We start from the raw sequence: 22319 nt of genomic DNA, 5'->3' as shown, positions 1-22319 counted from the left end.
AACTTCAAACCAGATTACCTGAACTTCACTTTCCTCAACTGAGCCTCGGATTCAGTTGTACATCATGAATCTGTGTGTCTTAAGTTTTTGTTGTGCTGCACGTCTTATTTTTTGGTCAGCCAGGCTTTCCTTCTCTGTCAATATTTTGTTCGTCCTGGTTGCAATAAGTAGCTAGAGGAAGCAGTTATTTAGGGCAAATCAATTACAGTAGTTCAGTGGTCTGTGTTTGGGGGGTTTACTGTAGAAAGTATTTACAGTATGCAGTGCACAACCACATTACCCAGAATCCTATTCCAATGAGAACAGCATGAGCAAACACTCTATAATATTGAGGTTATGAAAAAAAATGTCTATTTCAATATAATGTTGCTACTCTGTCAATACAATGACTCTTTATTTTGCAATAATCAGTTACCTTATTGTATATGTCACATATTTAAAGGACAGAGGATAGAGTTGGAAACTGGCGAGAAAATGGGGAATGACATGCAGGAAGGGAGCCGCAGGTCGGACTTGAATCGGGGTGTACTTGAAAGACTTCAGCGTCTGTATAGACCGAACTGCAAGGTCATCTGCGCCCCTAGACTGTACTCTTTGATGTATTATTTACAGAGCCCCAACATGAATCCACCAAAAGCAAAGCACTTAGCAACATTTAGCAAAGCAGCAATGAAAAACATCCTTTTAACAGGCAGAAACCTCGAGCAGATTTAGACTCATGTTGAACATGTCATCAGCTGCGAGTGCTTGGAAAGTGGAATAGAAGGAGAAGCAGAAAGAGAGAGACTGTTAGAGACAATCTGAGCAACACGACAACAAATAAAACAGATGGATATAATTCCAGTAATAATGGTAAAAGCAGGTATGATAGTAATATCAAAAAGCAAAAGTGAAAGACGCAGCTTACTTGGAATTGGGTCTAGAGGCAAGTTGACAATTAATAATAAATAAATAATTGAAGTTACTTTAATAAGGGGGGAAACAGTCTACTGGATGACAGGCAGTACTGTCAGATACTCTAATATTTGAATATTTTGTGAAATAATATATATTATATAAGTGTGTCATTGACTTAGTTTAATATTTTGCCAGGCTTCTGATTGGAACTAATGTTGCAAGCCTATGGATACCTTACAGGAGGTGTTCCCAGACCCCTCAGAAATCTAATGCCCCTCAGGTGTTCCCCTAATATGGTGCAAATCTGTTTTTACTTTTAAGAAACTATCTCCAGGAATATCTGTAAGATACCTTAATGTTAGTATTAAAAGTAGGCATGATTAGTGGAGACAGAAATGTTTGGACTTGTTTGTTCATGGAGGCCTACACACGTTTTACGCCCCCTGTTTAAGTCAGAGTTTGAGTTGGCCCATCCTAGTCTAAAAAACCTTGTCACGCCCCTGCTGCTTACAACAATCATATCTTGTTCCCATTTCCTCAAATTAACTTCAAATGTCCATACATTTTTTGACAGTAATCAACTCAAATTAGACAGATGCAGCCCTTTGCCGAGGAGGAGGGAGAGTGATGTGGGCGGCTCCTCTCCTCCTCCACCTCCTCCTCCCAGTCTGCTCAGCAGCGAACTCTGTCATTCCTCCTGCTCGTTTCTCACTTGTTGGATGTATCAGTGTTGATTCTTGGGTCCCCGATCTTCATGGTGGTTGTTTGCTCTCTTGGAGACCTGAGAAGACCGCCGCTGTGTGTGAAGGTGAAAGCGTCTTTACCGGCTTCACGCGCGTAAAAGGCGCTAAACCTGAATCTTCGTCCTGCTCGTCCTTTACCTGTTTGTTTGCGTTTCGCGACTACACTGCGTTTTTGTCGTGTCTGTTTCCGCTGCCGTCCCTCTGACCTCTAGTCTTCGGGTTATTTGTTTTTTTTCCTGGCAGTGTTGTGCGCTCAGGACTCTCCGGATCATCCTTGGAGAAGTTCCGTCGCAGTCCGTCCCATGCACCTCCTCTGCTCATCTTCCTTCCTCCTGCTGCGTTAAGGATGCTCGTGGCTTTTCACGGTCAAAATCCACAGGATTAGCCTGAGTTGAACAAGCGGACCATGTAACCAGATCAGGTATGTGGAAGGTTATATTCTTTTTTATATTTGAGTGTAAAATGTTGTTGTATCATATGTTGTCAAAGTGGGAAGATACTTGTTTGACTCGGACCCTAAATGTCGAGAAGTCTCCAATATTTAGTTCAAATGGCGATCCTGTAAAGCTTCACATTAAATTCAACAGTAAACTAAAATGTGCCGTTAAGGCAGCCAGAGGAGAGGAGAGGAGAGGAAGTGACAGTGGAGCAGCTCAGCACGAGCTGGAGTCATGGGGTTTTGCCATTTTGCTGTTGCTGTGATCCCTCACACTGCTTCTGTCTGGTCTTGGTGGCCTGCTGCTGCTGGCATTTGGGGGAAGAAAAAAAAAAGAAGATAAAAGACTCCTTTTCTTTTTGAAAAGATGTTGAATTAAGTAAGGAAGTGACTGCAAAGAGACCTTGGTCAACATATTTTGGTGATATTTTGAACACAAAGAGGGCTCAGGGGAAGATCCAGAGTCTCTGTAAGGGGGCCAAGTACTGGGACTGCAGAGAGTGGATGGGTTCAACTGCTACTGGGGCCTTGATTAGTTTTGCTTTTAAATGCTAAGCGATATTTTACACTGAACAACTCTGGAAAATGTGACAATATTTGATAGAGTAATGTTTGTTTAAAAAGTTCAACAGGAAGAACCAACAAATGTATCTTTGTTTTCAGGGACGTCAACGAAGACAGGACATTCAGTTATCTGCTTTAAACCTCCAACGTTTCTTAAATTGTATTGTTCATAATGTAACCCTTCTGATTAGAGGAGGGCAACTTTTCTGTCCCATCATGCAGCAATAATATGACGTCTCACCCGGATGTGCTCCACCCTTCTTCTGTTCAAAGGTCCTCTGAGGAGTTTTATCTGTTTCTAAAAAAAGATTCAGATTCATACTGATGACTCTTTATGACCTCAGAGACCATCAACGACAACATTGGTTATTTTTCATATAGTTATATTTTACGCCATGCCTACGCCTAAGGTTTGTCGGGGTAGGTGCCATGTGAAGAGATTAACAACATGCTGCAGAGACAGCCTTTTCTATTTATACATTTTCCAAAGCAATGAGTCAAAGTTAATTATTTATTTGACTGTTAAAAAAAAAAAGTAGCATGAGATTTTTTTTTGTGTGTTAAAAACACTTCCCTTACATCAGGACATAATGAACAAAGAAATACTGCCTCATCTATAAAGGGGGCGCCAAAGTCGACACAAACCAAAAGTTCCTTACAGGAGCTTTAATACTGTATTTGGTTTCCTTATTGAAATTGATAACATTAACATCATGTGTGAAACCTTTTTTATTGCGCAGCACTTGAAGCTTTATGTAGCTGTGTTTTTGCATCGTGACTTTTTCTGTAATATAATATATTAAATATAAAAACGGTCAAATGAAACATTCCTTCCCTCTTCCTGCCAGGGAGCTGAAGAACAGCGGGCTTTGTGCAGTGTATTGATCCTTCGGCAGCTAGCAGCAGGTTCTGTGCTGCTCTGACCCATTTCTCACAGAGGAAGCTGCAAAATACAGCTTGACTAAAGAACTGTTGAGCAGCCTCTCTATATCCTCCTTTCTCCAACACAGACACCCACACACAAACACACAGACACACACCCGCACACACACACACACACACACACACACACACACACACACACACACACACACACACACACACACACACACTTCTTAATTCCTCCACCTCCAGTGGCTGGGATACAACAGGAAGAGGGCTGATTTCCCAGAGGAGTCTGCAGTCAGGGCTGTCACAGCTAACACAGCAGCAACAGACAAATTATATTTAATATATAGGTTGTGTAACAGTAGGCTGTTCCAACAGTTCATAACACTGAAAGGAAATTACAACTAGCTGCTAGTCAGTGCTAAGATATTATGTATCAGCCTCCCTTGCTGGGAAACTAAATATTTGATCGACTACGGTTATATTAGGAAACTGTTAGCTTGAGCAGCTTTAGTAGCCATGACATATCCTCATGGATCATCATTATCACTGCTGTGGAACAAGATCTCTTAGAGTGTTTGTTTGTATTCTAAGCTTCAGTAAAATAAATATTGGGATTTTGGTTGTTGAGGAACTTTAACAGCCATTAATGTACATTTGAGAAAAAAAGGGTTTTAGATACAATCACTTCTCATGGCCTTAGCAATTAAAGCTGCATCCTACTGAACGGATGACTTATACTCTCAGAAATGACGACAACATATTTTTGAATATCTGGCAACCCGACTTGAATATGGACACTTTACTGAAGCCTATTGAGATGAAGATGTTGTCCCCCAGTTATACACCATTTGTTCCTTTCAGCAGAGTCCTCTTTCAGTTTGTACAGTTTGCGTTTGGGTAGAACAGCGTGGGGGGTTCGGAGCCATGTGTTTGTCACTTCACGTTTGTATTCTGTACATTTTACATTATCCAAAAGAATTGAAGGGAAAAAAGGAATTATTTGACCTTGTTTGGACAGATAAAACCTCTTATGTCTGGTGTCAAGGTATGGGCCCAAACGTATTGGGATGTTTATCCCGTTCTTTCTCGCTTGTAGATCATGTTTGTTGTTCAGCTTTAAAAGTCTCTACTTTGATCCTGCAGAACACTAAGAAGCATCCATGTTTAAAGTCTGTATTTTTAATTTTTTATCATCTTCATGGATAAATATTCCTCAATCATTTTTAAGTATTGAAGTCATGGCCAAGCAAATGAAAAATACATTAAAGAAACTAAAGTGCAAGGGAGGCTGGTCCAAATGAAATCATGAAGTGTTGGTCATATGCGTGAATTTTGCAGTATATGGAGACCCACAGTCTTGTATTATATCTACACACTATTGGCATGAACATAAGCTAGGGGGTACATTTGTTTATGACACAAGTAATTCTGTAAGAAAAATAATAATCCCAACACCATGAATAAATCAAACCTGCTCTGGATGTTGTGGTACGAAAATTAACAATTAAAAAAAAAACAAAGTACAGATGCTGTTAGTACAAAAAAAAGGTGCGTGAGTCAAACATTTCTGTCTCTTGCTGTCTGAATGTAGATCTCTGTACTCACTCTACCTTTGGAAGTAAAGTCATGTCCTTCTTCCTCCTGCTGACACTCCACTCAGTGTATTTTCTGGGACAACACAAATGGAGAGAGTGTTTTAAAGCTGTGGAAGTCGTGCATGTACAGTATGTGTGTGTTGGGTTGGGGTTGGGGTTGGTAAGGCAGGATCTCAAACTACCCCAGGAAAGTGTTTCAGTGTTACAGGAGTGGTTTAGTAAATTATTAAAAAGGCTTCAAGGTTTTCCTAGCTGCTGGATGAGTATTTATTGCCATACAGTTGCGAGTCTGGTGCGCTGTAGTTCCACTTTAAAGGTGAGACGAGCTGTGTCCAAATTGCACTGCAGCATCAGCAGGACAGAAAAAGTTACTCTGGTATCAGTCGCACCACCTCGTCTTCAGGTCTGCCATGCCAAAGCAGCTGTGAAGTTAAAATTAGAATAGATTTGAATCTCCAGAAGAGTGGAGGTTTAAAGGAGAAGGGTTTTTAGAGAGAGAAATACCTTATCAGCATCTTTTAATCTGTGGATGCGTTGAACAAAGAATGAGGAATCCATTTGTTCCATTGGAATTTTTGTGCAGAAAGCCTCTTACTTTCTACCCAGGTGAACATAACATCGCTTCAACCTTTCAAACTACAACATTTGTCTGACTGAGCCCCCTATAGTGGGGGAATTTCAAGGGGTACGCCTGTACTGAAGGATAGACATACACAACATGGACCATCAACTAAAAGATAATACTGTCCCTTATTAACCCCTGTGAGCTCCACTTGTGATGAGGTGGGTGTGAGGTGGGACATACAAGAGACACAAGACAGAAACTAAACCTAAATACTCCATGGACTTTACTTACTATACTTTTTCTTAATCCATCACGGTCAGGAGTTACTGTCCCTGCAAAAAGGACAACTTTGTTGTATGTCTGACTTGTGCTGTCTCTATGTTCAATCAGAGACATTAACAATTCTACTATTATGCTGACTTATGTAACATTATATGAGTTTGTTACAATTCTGGAATTGTCTCAAGTTGGATTCTCTTAAAGAGCCCATATTATGCCCTTTTTGGGATTTGTATATTTAATCTATGTACCTACTTTTGTACGTTCACAATAGCTAAAGTCCGAAAAAAGTGTCTGTTTTTGCACATAGATGTGCCTAAACATGCACAGGACACTTGGAAAACACACTAAAGGGCATATAAAACCAGAAAAAGCATAATATGGGACCTTTAAAGCTGAAACTTAATTATCTTATAGTTTGCGTTTATTCTAGAGTTTTTAATTATGAGCAGGTGTTCTTTGTTTGCAGTTGTTTTGGTGGCTTGGATCAGAGCTCGTTACTCGTATTGTGTGTGTGTGTGTGTGTGTGTGTGTGTGTGTGTGTGTGTGTGTGTGTGTGTGTGTGTGTGTGTGTGTGTGTGTGTGTGTGGGGCGTGTGTGAGTGCAGCTCTGAAGCTCAGCCAGCCTGGGTTAGGAAGAGGCCAGGCAGAGGAAGGCTTGTTGGCTGAGCCGAAGGCCTCTGGAAGAGAAACGCTGTTATCTGCTAACGTAGCTCTACTGCTGCTGGCTGCTGTATCTGTGGTGACTCATCAAAATCACATGCACATACAGACACACACAATTACACACTCACAGTGACACTTCCAGACATAATTATACTGACAAGCATAAGCTCCCACAAAATACTGACAAAACACATTGTGACGTTCACATACTGGCACACAGTTAGATACCCTGCAGATGCAGACACTGACAGAGACACCAACAATGAACACACTATGTACACACTCTTTGCCTGTTTGTAATTCAGAGGGATATTGACACATTTTTTAGAGGAAATGTGTAGCATTTTTAGATTTTCTGTGTCTCTTTGTGCTTGTTTTAATGCGCTTTAAAGTCTTTTTATGTTATTTTGTGTAACTTTGTCGTTGTATTTATTTGGTGTCCCGTTGCGTATAAAAGCTGTTGTAGTCAAGGACTAGAGGAAAGAAGAATATCATACACACTGCTTATTTAAACGTCATGTAAGCGTTATTAGATCACGGTCATTTATATGCAACGTGAAGCATGCTAACCAAAGTGTGCTAACATTAGCCGGCTAACACAACAATACAGGCCACGGGCAATTTCAATTTCTCCAACAACAGATTGTTACAGTAACTTTAAACAGACGCTCTGGTGTTTCGGCTGCAACCCTTGGGCCTTTTTGGAAGTCCAGCCATGCCCCCTATGCCCTCCATACCCTCAGTCTGACCAAACATTTCAACTTTAAATCAAATCTCCTGTTACGTGTCAAACTACCCCACCGAGAAAACTCAGGGACAAATTCAGGGACCTGCTTATTTTTGTTTTAAGACTTGTTCTTTCCTTTGATGTCACTACCCACTAACTCCCCGACTGTGTTTTATTCATCACAAAATGAAATGTGGAACTGATCCTGTTGCAGCCCTGCAAGAATGGCTTAAACTTAAATTCTAACATTAACACTTTGAGGAAGGAGCTGTACTTCTTTTCATACCCAGAGGGAGCTGCAATACAGTCCATCGATTACCATAGCATATGCAATGAATAGTAAGGAAGGAAATGGTGATAGTTCACATGTTCCAGATATTTTTTCTGTGAACTGAGGTGACAATGAGATAAATATGTATTTGATATGATAAAAACATTTAACATGGCTCAAATTTAACCAAAATGTCTTGTTGACTCATCTTTAATTTGGAATTTATAAACACTTTAGTGACATTTTTGTGACTTCAGTCTATCCACTTAGTGTGTCTTTTACCAGTTTCCAAATGAAAACACAACACAAAATCCGTCAACACTTTGTTACAGTTAATCTATTTTCAGATCATCATTTTTTCATTTTTTACACTTTTCATGACCCTTTTTTTTTATTCCAAAAGGACATCTATATGTTATATTACAGACACGACATTAAAACAAAACTGAACAGATGCTTAATCTTCATCTTTCAATGCTTGTTTAAAAAAATGGAGACAGCATTTGCAACAGGTAAACAGTTCGAGAGGAAGGTCTTTTGGTTGCATTACAGGAAAAAATGCATAATGGACATCTTAAACATGCATTCTTTACATGGGATCATCGGTAAAAGTCAGTTCATACAAAGAGATGAGAGGAGATCTGAGTAGTTGTTTGTCCTAGGAGCCCTTGTGTGTGTCTGCCAGGCTGTTTGCAGGATTGCACAGTGGATTCAGTTACAGTATTACAGTCCTTTAAGCTGAAGGTCATAGGTTTAGTTTTTTTGCACAGCTATGTGTTGAAATGGCCTTGAGCAGCACTCTGAAATTTGCACCTACTCAATCAATGTAAGGCCAGCGGCCAAGCATATGGCTTTCAGACCAGTTTATGTCTAATTTATCCATTTTGACAGCAGTGGGAAAAGCTTGGTGATGCTTGAGGGTTGACAAATGTTTCACTGGCTTTACAGATGATGGTGGCTGGCTGTTCAAGGTTGCCTTGTTTTAGATTTATGGTGCAAACTCATTCATCAAAATAGCTTGAATATGGGCCTCACAAAATGTCATGGCCACACTCCTTTTTGGGGATAAAAAAAAACTGAATGGGTGATTAATTTATCTTGTGCTTGGGTTATAGTTGGAGAAATTGAAATTTGAACCAACATTTGCTAGCTAGCTTAAAGCCATCTCTTTTTTTGGTGGTGGTTCCTTTCCAGGTATGATTGGGAATCAGAAATGAATATTGGACATACATAAGCATTCTTTACAAAAACTGCAATGGCATTCGTATGTACATTTCTTGTAATGCTAAAAATGTGTGATACAGTTAACTGATAGTGAGTTGTGAAAATCTGATATCAGAGGATGCTGGTAAAGATGTGTCATTTATCAGTCTTCAGGAGAACTGCTAATTTCCAGGTCTACAGTTCAGACAAAGCTAACAGCATATTAAAACTAAACCTTCACTTCTGCTCCTCTGCTCCAGAGCAAGGCATCTTAGCGGCCCTGCCTTATTCCTGCCTATGTGTCCCCATTCCCTCATTCATTAACTGTCACAGATAAAATGTCCATGTGAATGTATGCTAATGTAATATTCGGGGTACATTACTCCCTCACAGATAGAAGCTGAACCATTTCATTTCCTTTTTATGAGACTGCCGTGCTGACCAGCAGAATGGAGGAACAGTAATTACAGCTCCCCCCGGCCGCCCGCTGCCCCGTCCAGGCTGCATTGCTGCCAAGTGTGAAAGAGAAACTGGCATATCGCAGGATAGCAGAGCAGGAGCTGAGCAGCTATAATGAAACCTCTGCAAACCTCGTAAAGCAGGGAGACTCAGAGCTGTATGCATGTTTAAAGTCAAGCCCATTTCCTGCTCAGGTTCTTTGCTGTGAATCTGTCGGAACTGCACATAAATTAACCAGAATATCAATTCAAGCCTTGCAGTGTGAAGGGGGAGCTGTGCAGTGGCTCAGTGGTTTGAACAATCTCCTTCTAATCTGAGAAAGAAGTTTGTTGATTCAGACCGTTTTTGAAGCATCTTAAAGAGCAAGCCATTACAGGGCTTGGAAGGCAGTTTTTTATTGTTGTTGCTTGCTGTGGTTAAGTGTGGCTCAAAATGTGCATATTTGCACCTATATAACTGTATGCAACAGCGATGTCCCCAGTACCTCTTTTTGATTGACCTTTGAATTTCCCGAAGGGGACAATACAGTCAAAAGTCTAAGGACCTTTGACCTCATTTTAATGTATTATTCTTCATGATGATGATAAGGAAATTATAGCTTCATCCACTGTCAGAGCTAGCAATGCTAGAAGTTTTTATTGATTTTTATTCTGATTCTGATTAGGCAGTGTCGCTGTCACATTAGACTACTGAACTTTTTGTGTTTGTGATTGTGTGTGATGTTTATCCTAGGGTGGTGGAAGAATCTGAAGCCTAGCCTCCTTGCAAACAGCTACTCTGCAATACCTGTCTGTCAAATCACACCACACCCCTTATTATGCCTAATTATGCATTAGTTTTAACCTTGATATAATTGACAAGAATTACTTGTATCCCCTTACAGGTTTAACAAATAAAGCATGAGCCATAGTGACCAAAACCCCTTATCTACCGTACTGTAATCATGTTTATTTTTGCTGTAAAAATGGGCATTTTTATCTGGATGTACCAGGGATTTCTTGGTTTTGTAGGCAGCCTCTAGTGGACATTCAAAGTCATACAAAGAACTGCATTTTTTCACACAAGAGGTTTCCACTTGTGGGAGACCCATAGCCATCCTGCTGGCCTCGTAGTCTGGTGAAAGCCCTTTTATAGAAGGGCGGACAAATTGAATTTTATGTGTGATTAATAATTACCGATGGTCTGTGAGTAATGCACCTTTCTCCCTCCATGTGAGTTAAAGTCTTCCCACATTCTGAGTCACAGTGAGTGTGTAAGAAAAGGCTGAATCAGGAGCTGGCAGGCTGGAGTACAGTGTCCTGCAGAGCTGCATAACAGCATAATGTACACAGTTATAAATCTGCCAGCATCAGAACATGGTCCTGAACGGACGGAGTAAAAGACCGAAAGTGTGTTCCAACTCTCTGTCATCCTATCTCTCTCCATCTTCACAGAGAAGAGGGGATTTTACCGCCTGTATTGATCATGTACTTTTATAGGGCCAAGAGGATCATTGTTGGGAGTGGTTCTTCACATTTATCGCGTTCTTTGCCCCATATGACCTTGAGTAAAATCAAGTAATTGAACTAAAATGTTCGGTGTCATCAATCTCTGCCTACTGGGCCATAACTGCTGCGACAGCTTTCGAGTGAAGATGGGATAACGGTTGGTTGAGGTCCTTCAGGTGTCTTAAGTACATGACGAAGGTTTTCAAAGTCACATGTAAGTGGTTGTGTCCAGGAAGTTAATCTACTTTCATCCGGAGCACTTTTCAATCAAAAACATGTAGTTGTTAAGTAGTGAGAGACGGTTTGTTATTCTGTAGTAAAAGTAAGTTAGGCAGTAAAATCTGAAAGGTCTTCTTGTTCTTTTTAATTTAGTTTACATCCACAGTTGTTTTGCAATAGCTGACATTAAAAACGTGTTGTTATGTAGTGGGGTTGTTCAATACATAAATAACAGATTTGTAGTTTTAATAAGAAGGAGGCTTGTGTTCAGCAGCCAAGAGTAGACTTATAGATTTATAGGCTTTGTGCCATTAAGTTCCTGAATTTGTGTTTTGGTTTAAAAAATGTCCCTTTTTTTACATTTAGTAGCCACTATATTTTGATACGTAACATGAACAGCTTAAGCCAGGAGATATCATTCCCTCCTCTGAGAGAGTTTAAACATAAGTGTAACAGGTAGACAGGCAGAGTTGGAGTTGAGCTCTTAAAGGGGCGGGGTGGCTGTGGTTCAGTTGGTAGAAATAGTCGTCTCTCAACCGGAAGGTTGGGGGCTCGCCCCCCAGCTCCTGCAGGCACATTTCTGATGTGTCCTTTGGCAAGACACCGAGCTGCTCCCGCTGCTTGGGCAGGGGCGTACTGTATGCATGAGTATGAATTGGATTAGATCCTTATGAGATTTTAATAGTGATTAAACACAAAGTAAGATTCTTACTTCTCTCATATGTGTACATATGCGAAATGTTTCAATAACACAGATTCAAAATCTAAATGCAATACGGGAGTAAAACATAAGTAAAAGAAAGCCCTCCTCTGATTTAAAAGCTGCCGTTATGTCATTCATTGTCAATGTAGTCTGTTGTTAAAACATTCCAGTAAAGGTTACGGTGCTAGTGATGACAGCTTGTACTGTAGTTTTACGTTGCAAGCATCACTCACTTTGCGATACTTCTCTGGAAAAAATTTTAGATTTTAAGGTGTATGGAAGTATTTCAGTTAATTTCACCTAAGATTACAAAACATGAACTGACTTTCTGTTGCAAAATCAAAGAGATTAATCCAGTTACTAATCTGCCATACAGCTCAATCCACCATGCCTCACAATGTAAAGGGTATTTCAAACCCAGTTTCTGCCTCATCACTTCAGCACCAAGGACAGCGCATACTACTCTAAAGTACAGGAAATGACAGGTGTTCTTCAGCTGGTTATCACTAAAGTATGCCACATTGTGTCAATGCTTACAAGGGAAGCTAAATAACAAATGTATATTTCTAGATTTGACTGAATATCTCACGTTGGTTAACAGTAAACTTCTCTGCAACCACCAAGCATGAGTGAGATATGTACAAACTCCATTTTAACATGAACTGACACGACATTATCCAAACATTTATCCTCTGATTTAAATTCAGGCTGCGTCTCTGCAAAGTTCCTTTTGAGTTTAGACAGATTTTCTATTGTTTTCATTTTGGCATTTTATTCAAGATTCTTCTTTTATTCTCTGAATAATCTTCATGAAAGAAACTGACACCCTGATATTTTCTCACATCACACCCACACATTAAACCTTCCCACAAAATTTAACACGAACGTCCAAAAACAATCATGGCGCCCACGCCCGGCCAAAGCAGAGACGAAACAAAAGGAAACAGACAGATGAATGCTGTTGGAATGCCAGGTAACAGGATTAGACAAATTACATTTCAACTGTGACCATCAATCCAGTTGGGTTATGTGACTTGTTTTTTCTCAGTGCTTTCAACAGCAGCCGCACAACTTGGGAGTGGTGTCCAAAATGAAAGTGGGCTGAGATTCTCCTCGAATTATTGCCTTGGTAGGTGGGCTTTGGGTATTAGACGCTGCTAATGCTGAAACCTACAGCTGATCTTTACAGGAAGTTTGAATCAGTGTTTTGTACCAAAAACGTTTTAATGTCATAGGAACTCTAAACATGACAGACCATCGAAAAAACTAATTTAGTTGATAATCATGTAGATTGTAGGTCTTCCACAGAAAAAGTGCCTGTACCAATGCCATGAAAGAATTATTTAAATCCACAACATAGACATCTCCTAATAAGACTATTAACTGAGTACCAGGTAGTATTTGATCCTCCAGTTTTTCTGGGCATTCTTATTCACTAATCTGGTGCCTAGATTTTAACATTTAATTCAAATTTTCTTGAATAAAAACACGTGTCAAACAACAAAACTAAGTATTTGGAACTAATTCCGACTTTCAATATCTAATTCAGATTGTTTAAATGATTAAATAGAATATGCTCTTCTATTTCTGAAAGCAAAGCGCTACTATCCATTTGCTGACAGGACAATCTTCAAGCTAAATGCATAAAAACTGAACAAGAATTAAAAGTCAGATGGCTTAAACCAAAGAGATACCCAGCTTTAGCCCAGCATTACCCTAAAATATGAGTTTAACAATGTCACAAGCTGCTCTCTGTAACCTTTAGACTTATCTAAAGACTACATTTATAATGTAGGAATTAAATCAACGAGCCTCATGTTACAACTACTGATAGAGTTTGTATTGTGCTGATAGTGAGAGAGACCGACAATATTTGACTGCTGCTCCGAGCAATTTAAGATCCAAAGAATCAATCTTGTAAAATCCTCGCAGACAGTCAAGGTCCTTGAGACGCTCCTGAAGACTGATGGGGGAGACTCCAGAGGGAACGCTTGATCAGAGAGGGAGGCAGCTTGCCAGATATTCCCATCACTCTGATTTGCCTAAAACAGCATATGGGAGGCTTGTATTTTTGCAACATGACTGATTTTGTATATCTTTGCAAACAAAATAACCTGCAGGACTGAAACAAAGGAAGGCAATAACGGAAGTGAGCACAACAGAGTGCCAACACGCTGATGCAACAGGCTGACAAAAACCCCAAATTACGAGAGACAGATGAGATGACTGCTGCGTTAAAGCTTAAAACATCAAAGTAGTCAAGTGAAATGTACAGTGCATTATTTAATACAAAGACAATATCTAACTCAATGGAGCCTTAAAGAGAAAAGCATCACAATTTATAGTACATGATGACATTTAATAACGTGTAATGTGATAGTGAAGTGTGGAAACATGGAATATGGAAAACATATTTGTAAGGCTTTAGCTACAAGGCAAGGCAAGTTTATTTATATAGCACCTTTCAGACACCAGGCAATTCAAAGTGCTTTACATAGGCACAAAAAGCATTTCAACATTTCACAAGATAATAATAAAACAATAAACAAAATCTAAAAAGGCAATACAAGTTGAGGTAAGAACAGTAGGTAAAAATAAGATTTAGATACAAATAAGTTGAATTAAAAGTAATTGAATAAAACAGTAAAAACGTAATGTAAATACACACATATCTGTGAGTAAAACAAAGCTGGTAAATGTCTCTAATAACCGACATACCAACTACAAAGATGTGTAGGAAGATTTCTCTCTCATTATTCAAACTTTCAAGGCTGTGGTCAATTTTTTTTTAATAAAAATATAAAATCAATAAGCGCAACAACATACCTTAATTCAATAAAAGAAAGATTTGGGAATTGATTTAGACGTGGGAACAGATTATCTTCAAGTCAGTAGAGAAGGTGAAAAATAAGTTTTATGTTTTCACCTATTGATAAATCCTGTATACTGGATTGTACAGAAATTGTACACAACATGACATTAGTATATTTTAACGGTATGTAACACGTAGCACCTTTTTCTTTTTTAAGCATCTGCACTGTTTACAGCCTCAGGATACAAATAAGCCCCCAAAGCTGACTGACAGGCGTCAGCAGGGTAACTAGTGTGATAACAAATGTATTTTTCTGCCTCAAGCCAAAATTTTGAGGAATCAAACTTTTATAAAAATAAGAACCTGTCAAAACATTGAGTTGTGCTGATCCCACAATGCAGTGCAGCTCCATACCATAACAGAGACACATGACAGACGGAGGATTTCATCATCCTTGAAGGAAACAACTCACTTGAAACATACCCAATATTTGAATATTATACTCTTTAGAAACACAGCATGATGATGCTTTTCAATGTACCAATGAGAGTTTTGATGTGAAGCTTTGTTTCTTCTTGTGACCGATGATTACTACTACTACTAAGCTTGTGTTGCACACTGTATAAAAAATAAGTTTATGGAAAATATTCTGTTTCTTAATTTACAGTGTTTCCTGTTTGAAATACATGTGGATTTACAGAAATGTGCCTTAACTTCAAATTTAACCATTAAAATGACAGGAAATTAACTCTAATTTAGGATTACCTCAATATTATCTTTTTAAATAAAGATTCAATGTATTTCTTTGGAATCTAATTTTACATTAAATGTTGTTCCTATTATTTTCCTATTCATGATATAGAAGAAGTACAAATTAGATACATCTGATGTCTGTAAGTGTGCTCTTTAAGATTACAGTTCATAAGCATGTGATCTCAAGTTGTTGTTTTTTTCTACAGGTAATTCATAGTCTTTGTAAATTGCACAGACATGATTAACTGTACATTACTGTATACAAACAAAGAGATCTTGTTTTGACAGAGCAGTCATGTTTTACAGATTTCTTCTTGTAGAAATTGCAGGAGCTCAAAAGATGTCAACAAACAGGCCAAAAGCTAATCTTAAATCTTTGAATCCTTAAAGGCCTGATCTGCTATTCTTCTCAAATGCATTATGTATGTAGTGTGCTATCAGCCGCATCAGATAATATGAGTTCTTCTGCCTTAAATGGACCTGAATAAATCTGAATTCATGAGACATTATGTGCATTAAACTGCTATATGAAGTCACATTTTTTATGGAAGACATTTGTGATGAGTTTCTGTGGCGTTTTTTTGTGTGAATTCATCAGTTATTGTACTCTAACAGCAGCTATGGAGACTCTGCTGTCTGCTTTAATGGATGTTTTATTAGCTTGTCCTGATTTATCTGTTAATGGGGAGTGTATGCTTGGGTGAACTCTGTATGTGTACAGTGTGTGAATGCATACAAGTTTTATCAGTATACAGGGCTCCTCAGGCTGTATGAGGGATTGAGGGCCTCTCTAATCTGGACCCAGTGGTGATGGATCCAGCTCTCTTTGTGTGTGTGTGTGTGTGTGTGTGTGTGTGTGTGTGTGTGTGTGTGTGTGTGTGTGTGTGTGTGTGTGTGTGTGTGTGTGTGTGTGTGTGTGTTTGTTTGTTGATGCAAATATCTCATTTGTCTCTGTGTGCTGTCCAAATGAAGTCAACTTATATTAATCTAACCAAAGTTTTGCGAGTTGCAGAGCAGTGTCTTAACAGTGACAAAAACAAATGTGTGTGTTATTTTGTGTCTGCGTAAAGGATGACGTGGTGACAGCGGTGACTCTATTTCCATTTCCTCCACACAGTATAAGTCACCGCGCTGGCATTAATTATGAAAAATAGTTTTGCGTACTGAGTCTGAGACTGGACGCACTGGAGAAAGTTATGATGAATGATGTTCAGTGGAATCTGGCGGCCGCCGTCCCGTTTGGTCCAAGGAATAATTGAAGGCCAGTGTACTTTGTGACAGAAACATGTTTTATGAGCTCAGGGCCGGTGTAGCGGTTCAGACCGCAGCCTGAGAGAGCAGCACCATGTCCTTCTGTTCTCCTCAATGGAGAGGCTGACAGCACTTCTAGCTCAGGGTGCTTTTAATGAAGAAAACCAATCAGATTATCTGATGTATCGTATATCAGGTAGATAATATCATCAGCGTTAGACAATACTATGTAAGGTATGTAAGGTAGATGCATCTCTATGGTGAGGAAGTCAGATATTTTTTTCAGTAAGTTTGGATTTCATTTACACTTTACATCCTGATGGATGACAGACTTTCTCGTTCTCATCACATATACAGGGAAATCTCAGGTGGAAATAAAACTAAATCACAGCTGTCCAATTAGATATCAAACATCATATATGACGGACTGATAATAGAAATGTGTGCAGCTCTTTCTAAGATACATTTGAGTTTCTCTGTCCTTTCTCTGGCCTTTAATAAAACATAATGGGTTTGAAATGTTTGTATCAGCAGTAATAGCTTTCCCTATATGTTGACAAGCTTGAGCCTTCATATTATATATAAACCCTTCTCTGATCTTGTGTGTGTGTTGACTCTGTATTTTTTAAGTTATTTCTTCTGACAGATGTGACCCAGAAAATGATCTGACCTACCTGTCATTTTGTAGCAAACCATTTTCTTCCTGAAGAACAGGACACATTTCATGAAAATATATATTTACTTTGCTGCCAAATCACTGAAGTCCAACCTATAGAAACTCAACTCTCCTCAACAGAAATCCTCACATGCATTCACTGAATGCATTAACAATGCTGTGTTTAGTTAAAGCAGGTGGAACTCTAACACAGTGGTTCTCAACTGGTGGGTTGGGACCCAAAAGTGGGTCACAGAGCCGTTTTCAGTGGGTCGCAAATGTGTGCCTGGAGGAGAAATGCTGTCAAAAAGTCTATGAAGCCCTTTTTTTTAAACAAGAATCACAATTAGTAGTGTACCGTCTTGGGTCCAAACTGCACAACTGTTCTTTAAATAAGTCTAATTGATTGAAAAATACAAGAGATTTTTCATGAAGGAGTAGTTGGTGGGTCCTGAGGCTCAACCAGTTGAGAACCACTGCTCTAATGGCATTACATCTCAAATTATAACATATCACCCAACTGAATGTTTTAATGATGTTTTAACTTGTACTTTTTACAAGTAACATTTGAAAGAAATTTAATAAAAACCTTTGTATTTATGAAATTCAAATCAATTGATTTTATTGGTTATTTTTGCTGGGGCAGCGAACATTTAAGTGTACTTGTACCAGAGTTACATAATAGCTCATTTGCACAGGTTGTCCCTGGGCAGGTAGACATGAAAACAACAGAATATGTAAAAAGTCTGTTTGTGTACACATACAGCACCACTTTATAAGACATCACATATAAATAAGACATTAGTTTGTGTTTGTTGTTTCAGGTGCATGCTGCATTAACATGCAAACATGCTTTAATATGTTGCATGACTTTCCGTACCCCCCCCCCCCCCCCCCCCCCCCCCATCGTTTTCTTGTTTTCCTCTCTTCCTTGCAACAGTCCCAACAATGACTTCCTTCCAGTCCTACCGTAGATTGTTTTATGTTCTCTTGCTGCCACCTTGTGGGTCAAATGTTTAACGCGTCTTCAATTAAACTTCTATACCTCAAATGTTTTCTTCCTTCTCTCCTCATAGATGTTCATGCAGTTTGGCTATCCAGCAGTGTGACCTCTGACTTGAATGGTCTTCAGCCTTACAAACTTTAAACACTCCTCTTATGTGAGTCTACAGTATCTATCTATCTATCTATCTGTCTGTCTGTCTGTCTGTCTGTCTGTCTGTCTGTCTGTCTGCCTGCCTGCCTGCCTGCCTGCCTGCCTGCCTGCCTGCCTGCCTGCCTGTCTGTCTGTCTGTCATTTCTAACTACCTCTGTTTTGTCTCTTCCTTCAGGTTTTAAGCAACTTGGCTGAACGTGAGTATTCCAGTAGGGAGAATTATTCAGATTTTGTTTTGTTGTTTAAAAAAATGTCATATTGTGAATTAATTCATTAAAGATTGTTTTAAAAAAAATGTTGTTATTGTTTTCCATTTCAATGTCATGTGTAGACTAATAACAACATGTGTAAAGGTGTTTTTTTCTTCTTTCTAACAGTTAAATGATGTAAGATTAAAAGTTGTCACTACCTTTACAGGTTTTAGCTGCACTGAGTGTCATAGTGCATACTTTAATTTGAATTTATTTACACTCTGCATGCTCTATGTGCAATCATCTACACACACAGTATATTATAGAAGATGACCTTTTGGGTTTGCACTATTACAGTAACTCATCTAAAATGTGTTTACTGTAATAGTGACCTCTACTTGATTTAATTCATTGTGCAGTTGAATGTTGTTGATGCTTGCTGATGATGTCACTTCCTACTTCTGTGTCAGAGTTTGATGGAGAGCTGGTCGGATGACAGCTGGAACTGTTGTCATAACTGGAGGAATACTGGCCACTGTGATACTACTGTGTATCATCGCTGTGCTCTGTTACTGTAGACTCCAGGTATGTGTGTGTGTGTGTGTGTGTGTGTGTGTGTGTGTGTGATGAGTGAAACGTAGAATTGTATAAATAAAAAAGTGTATTGAAATGTTTATATTTGAAGTGTAATGCACTTCTCTGTCTCTGTAGTACTACTGCTGCAAAAAGAATGGGTCTGACAGTGCCTCCATCTCTCAGCAACACTTTGCCTGCAACGCCTGCAGTGTCTCCGGCCTGGACGGGCCGATCATCACCCCGCTGTCCATGTCTCCACCAGAGCTTCCTGTCTCCACCTCAGACCTCAACAAGCCCACAGGAGGGCGAGGCCCTTACTGTCCCACCTGCTCCCCCTATGACTCACCCTTCTACATCCGGGCTAGCGATGAGATGCGTAACGGAGGCGAGCGGATCACCTACATGCCCACACATTATGACAACCAGGCGCTGGCGATGCCGCTGCCTGCCGTCCGAGGCACCCTGCTGAGGGATACCCACAGAGGAAGACCTCCTGATTTCTACACCAACACCCGAGCCATCACCACAGAGGTGTAAACTCCCCACACCGCCCTTACACACAGAGACACTCATCTTTTCACTTACACAAAAATACTTTGGAAACCTACTGCATCAGCGAGTGAGGATGAGCTGAGTGAAGAAAGATGTTTGTAGAGGTAACATTAACAAATCAATGGAAGGTTTTTGTGGATTTCAATGATCATTTGCTGTGAAACTGGAAATTCAAGAGTGTGACAAACAGGGATCACTTATAAACCTATAGGTCTTCACTTTATACCCTTAAAATCTCAAGTTTTGTTCACTAAGATAGTAATTCTGTAATAGAAGGTAGATACAATTGTATGAAATGTTGTTATATGCCCCATTATAAAGAGTAAGGTTTTAAAATTGTAAACAATCTGTTGACTGTTACTGAGTCTTAACTGACTGAGGGCTATCTTAGATCATTGATGATTCTCTCTGGCTACACATGTTCCTAAAAACTAATCGAAAGACAAAAAAAAAAAAGAGTGTGATGAGTTATGGCTTATATATGAAGTAAGGGAAAAAAAGCAGAAGGCAGAAAAAGGAATGAAAAGTCAACATCTACTGTGCAGTTTCCTGGACCTCTGGAGGCAAGTTTTAGTTTGGAGGAGGAGGATGGACGACATGAGTTTTGTCTATGCAACAAAAACTATTAACTGTAAGCAGCTTTTGTCTCACTGTGTAGCTTTTATACTCCTTTGAGATATAATGACACAGTATGTAAAGCTGGAGCGTCTACACAGAAGTTCAAAGGTTGCCAGATCCAATGCTGAACCTCCACTTTATCCATCAAGGTGTATAACCTATAACCTGGGGAAAGAAACAGGGCACCGGAGCCCTTGAACGCAACTTTGGTATTCTAAAGTGAACCGAGTGAACTTCTATTTGACATTGATGCAAAAAGTTTGATGTGTAAATAATAAGCAGACAGAAATGACTCCATCTCGTCCTTCATGAAAAGTGATGTACCCTGGGATGTGAACCTCGGAGTGTGACTTTGTGTTACTTTATCTTCACACTTCTCCTATACTCCTGTGCTACTCACATGTTGAATCTTTGAAATGCAAATAATCATGATATTTAATTTGATTTCTTTTTAGAAGTAACTACACATTTATGTGATTGAATAATGTGATTAAAGTGTTTCACAGAGCCCTTTTTCTACATGACATTTACGCAGCATTGCTTGCCATAAACAATAATATTCTGTGATATTTGTCTTCATATTTCTGTGTACAGCTGGATTGCAAGAGACCTTAAACAAAGTGATGTGGTTTGATTATGTTGCAATATGTTTTCGTGACAGGCTTATTGTTATCATTCAGGCAACGAAACTTCTCAATCTCTTGCAGGGCAAACATCATAATTAACATTCAGTGATCAGCAGCTACACCTTTGATTTCTCAATTACTTTTCTATTAAGGTTGAATAAATGTCAACTGCAGCGCCGTTACACTGTACATCCTGAAACATCAAACCATATATCACAATATCGATGGGTTCTCAATGAATTATTTTAAAATTGTTGGAAATGTACAAAAGACTGGCCTAATGAGGATGACAGGTTTGATTTTTTTTTTCTTGACATCTGGCCTGAAAAGTCTCGCTAGGATCTCTAAAGAGAATTCAGAGAATTAAAACCAGTCTTTTCTTCATGCCATTGTCCACCACCATAAACATGTATTGTATTAACTATATATTTTATTACTTGCTTAACTATTATTCTTTGAAAATAAGAAAAAAAGCTTTTTAGAAATGTGGTTACGAATATTGTAAAACAAATATTGTATCTGACAAACACAGAAACAGTAAAATTTGACAGTGTTGACTTTTGACAAATAAAGATTTGTAACTGCTTGAAATGGATCTTTGTGTAATGATTTCCAAGACTGCACACACATTCACCACACACACACACACACACACACACACACACACACACACACACACACACACACACACACACACACACACACACACACACACACTTACTGTACTCTATATATACAAATTTACCAGATGTTTTAATTTGATCTAAATCAAAGGATTAAGGGCAAGAAGGAAGCATGAACCTACTATTGCTCCAGCTAATAGCTGTCATGAGGAAAATAACCAAGCGCCTACAATACCCTGAAATCAAATTTGAGAACAAACTAATCATTGAGCTTGTGTTCCCTTTTTCCTAAAGAATGCCCTTTTTGTGAAACATAAATCCTGGTCATTCCTAGTTTTAATATTTACTAAACTTTATTATCTAATGAGAATGTTTATCCAACTATAGCATGTTCTAAAAAACTTGAATATTTTATTTACAAACTTCTTTTGAAGGGTAAAATAAATGTATTTAGTCATTTGTATGAACACATGTAGCAGAACTAAAATGTTAACGTAACATATCTTAAAAATACTATAATTTTACAAGTGAATGTAAGATTTAATCCAGACAATTTTAAGTACTGCGCATGCGTGATGTTACCCTAACATTCCAAACCGGAAAGCGTGTCACTAAACTCCCGAGTGATTCATCCTATCAAACATATACGATCTTCGCTACAACTCTTCTGACAGCTAGCTTGGAAAGAAACTCTACAACGCTTTAAACAAGTAAGTTGACAGCTCTTTCATCAACACCAGCGCTTATAATAGCACCCTCTCTACATGCAGTGAGCAGAGAAACGCTGTTTTCCTTCTTCGTT

The 22319-nt window shown here is 39.0% G+C and overlaps 2 protein-coding genes across 4 annotated transcripts in view; both read left to right on the top strand.

Moving 5' to 3' along the window:
- Positions 1-1461: 1461 nt before the first annotated feature.
- Positions 1462-21570, top strand: fam163ab (family with sequence similarity 163 member Ab). Of its 2 annotated transcripts, XM_061034111.1 has the most exons (5): positions 1462-2061; positions 18252-18335; positions 18507-18528; positions 18993-19107; positions 19234-21570. In XM_061034111.1, the coding sequence occupies exons 4-5, from the start codon at positions 19015-19017 to the stop codon at positions 19633-19635; spliced, it is 495 nt and encodes a 164-aa protein (XP_060890094.1). In that variant the 5' UTR covers positions 1462-2061; positions 18252-18335; positions 18507-18528; positions 18993-19014; the 3' UTR covers positions 19636-21570. The 2 variants fall into 2 exon arrangements, with proteins under 2 accessions (XP_060890094.1, XP_060890095.1); XM_061034112.1 differs by lacking the exon at positions 18252-18335.
- A 544-nt stretch (positions 21571-22114) lies between these two features.
- The window catches only part of rabgap1l (RAB GTPase activating protein 1-like), a 110167-nt gene continuing 109962 nt past the window's right edge, over positions 22115-22319 (top strand). For both annotated transcript variants that reach the window (XM_061034110.1, XM_061034109.1), the window contains exon 1: positions 22115-22227. The gene's annotated coding sequence lies outside the window, so the exon portion shown is untranslated. The remainder of the gene's footprint in view (positions 22228-22319) is intronic.

The sequence above is a fragment of the Labrus mixtus genome, chromosome 3 (genome assembly GCF_963584025.1).
Source record: "Labrus mixtus chromosome 3, fLabMix1.1, whole genome shotgun sequence".
Classification (NCBI taxonomy): domain Eukaryota; kingdom Metazoa; phylum Chordata; class Actinopteri; order Labriformes; family Labridae; genus Labrus; species Labrus mixtus.
Note: the sequence above shows the minus strand (reverse complement) of the source record. Positions and strands in the feature narration are given on the sequence as shown.

Bases quoted from the DNA above. Each gene is read 5' to 3' on its own strand.
- fam163ab (XM_061034112.1), top strand. From the start codon at position 19,015: ATGACAGCTGGAACTGTTGTCATAACTGGAGGAATACTGGCCACTGTG. The intron at 19,108-19,233 runs GTATGTGTGTGT...CTGTCTCTGTAG, and splicing joins TCTGTTACTGTAGACTCCAG to TACTACTGCTGCAAAAAGAA.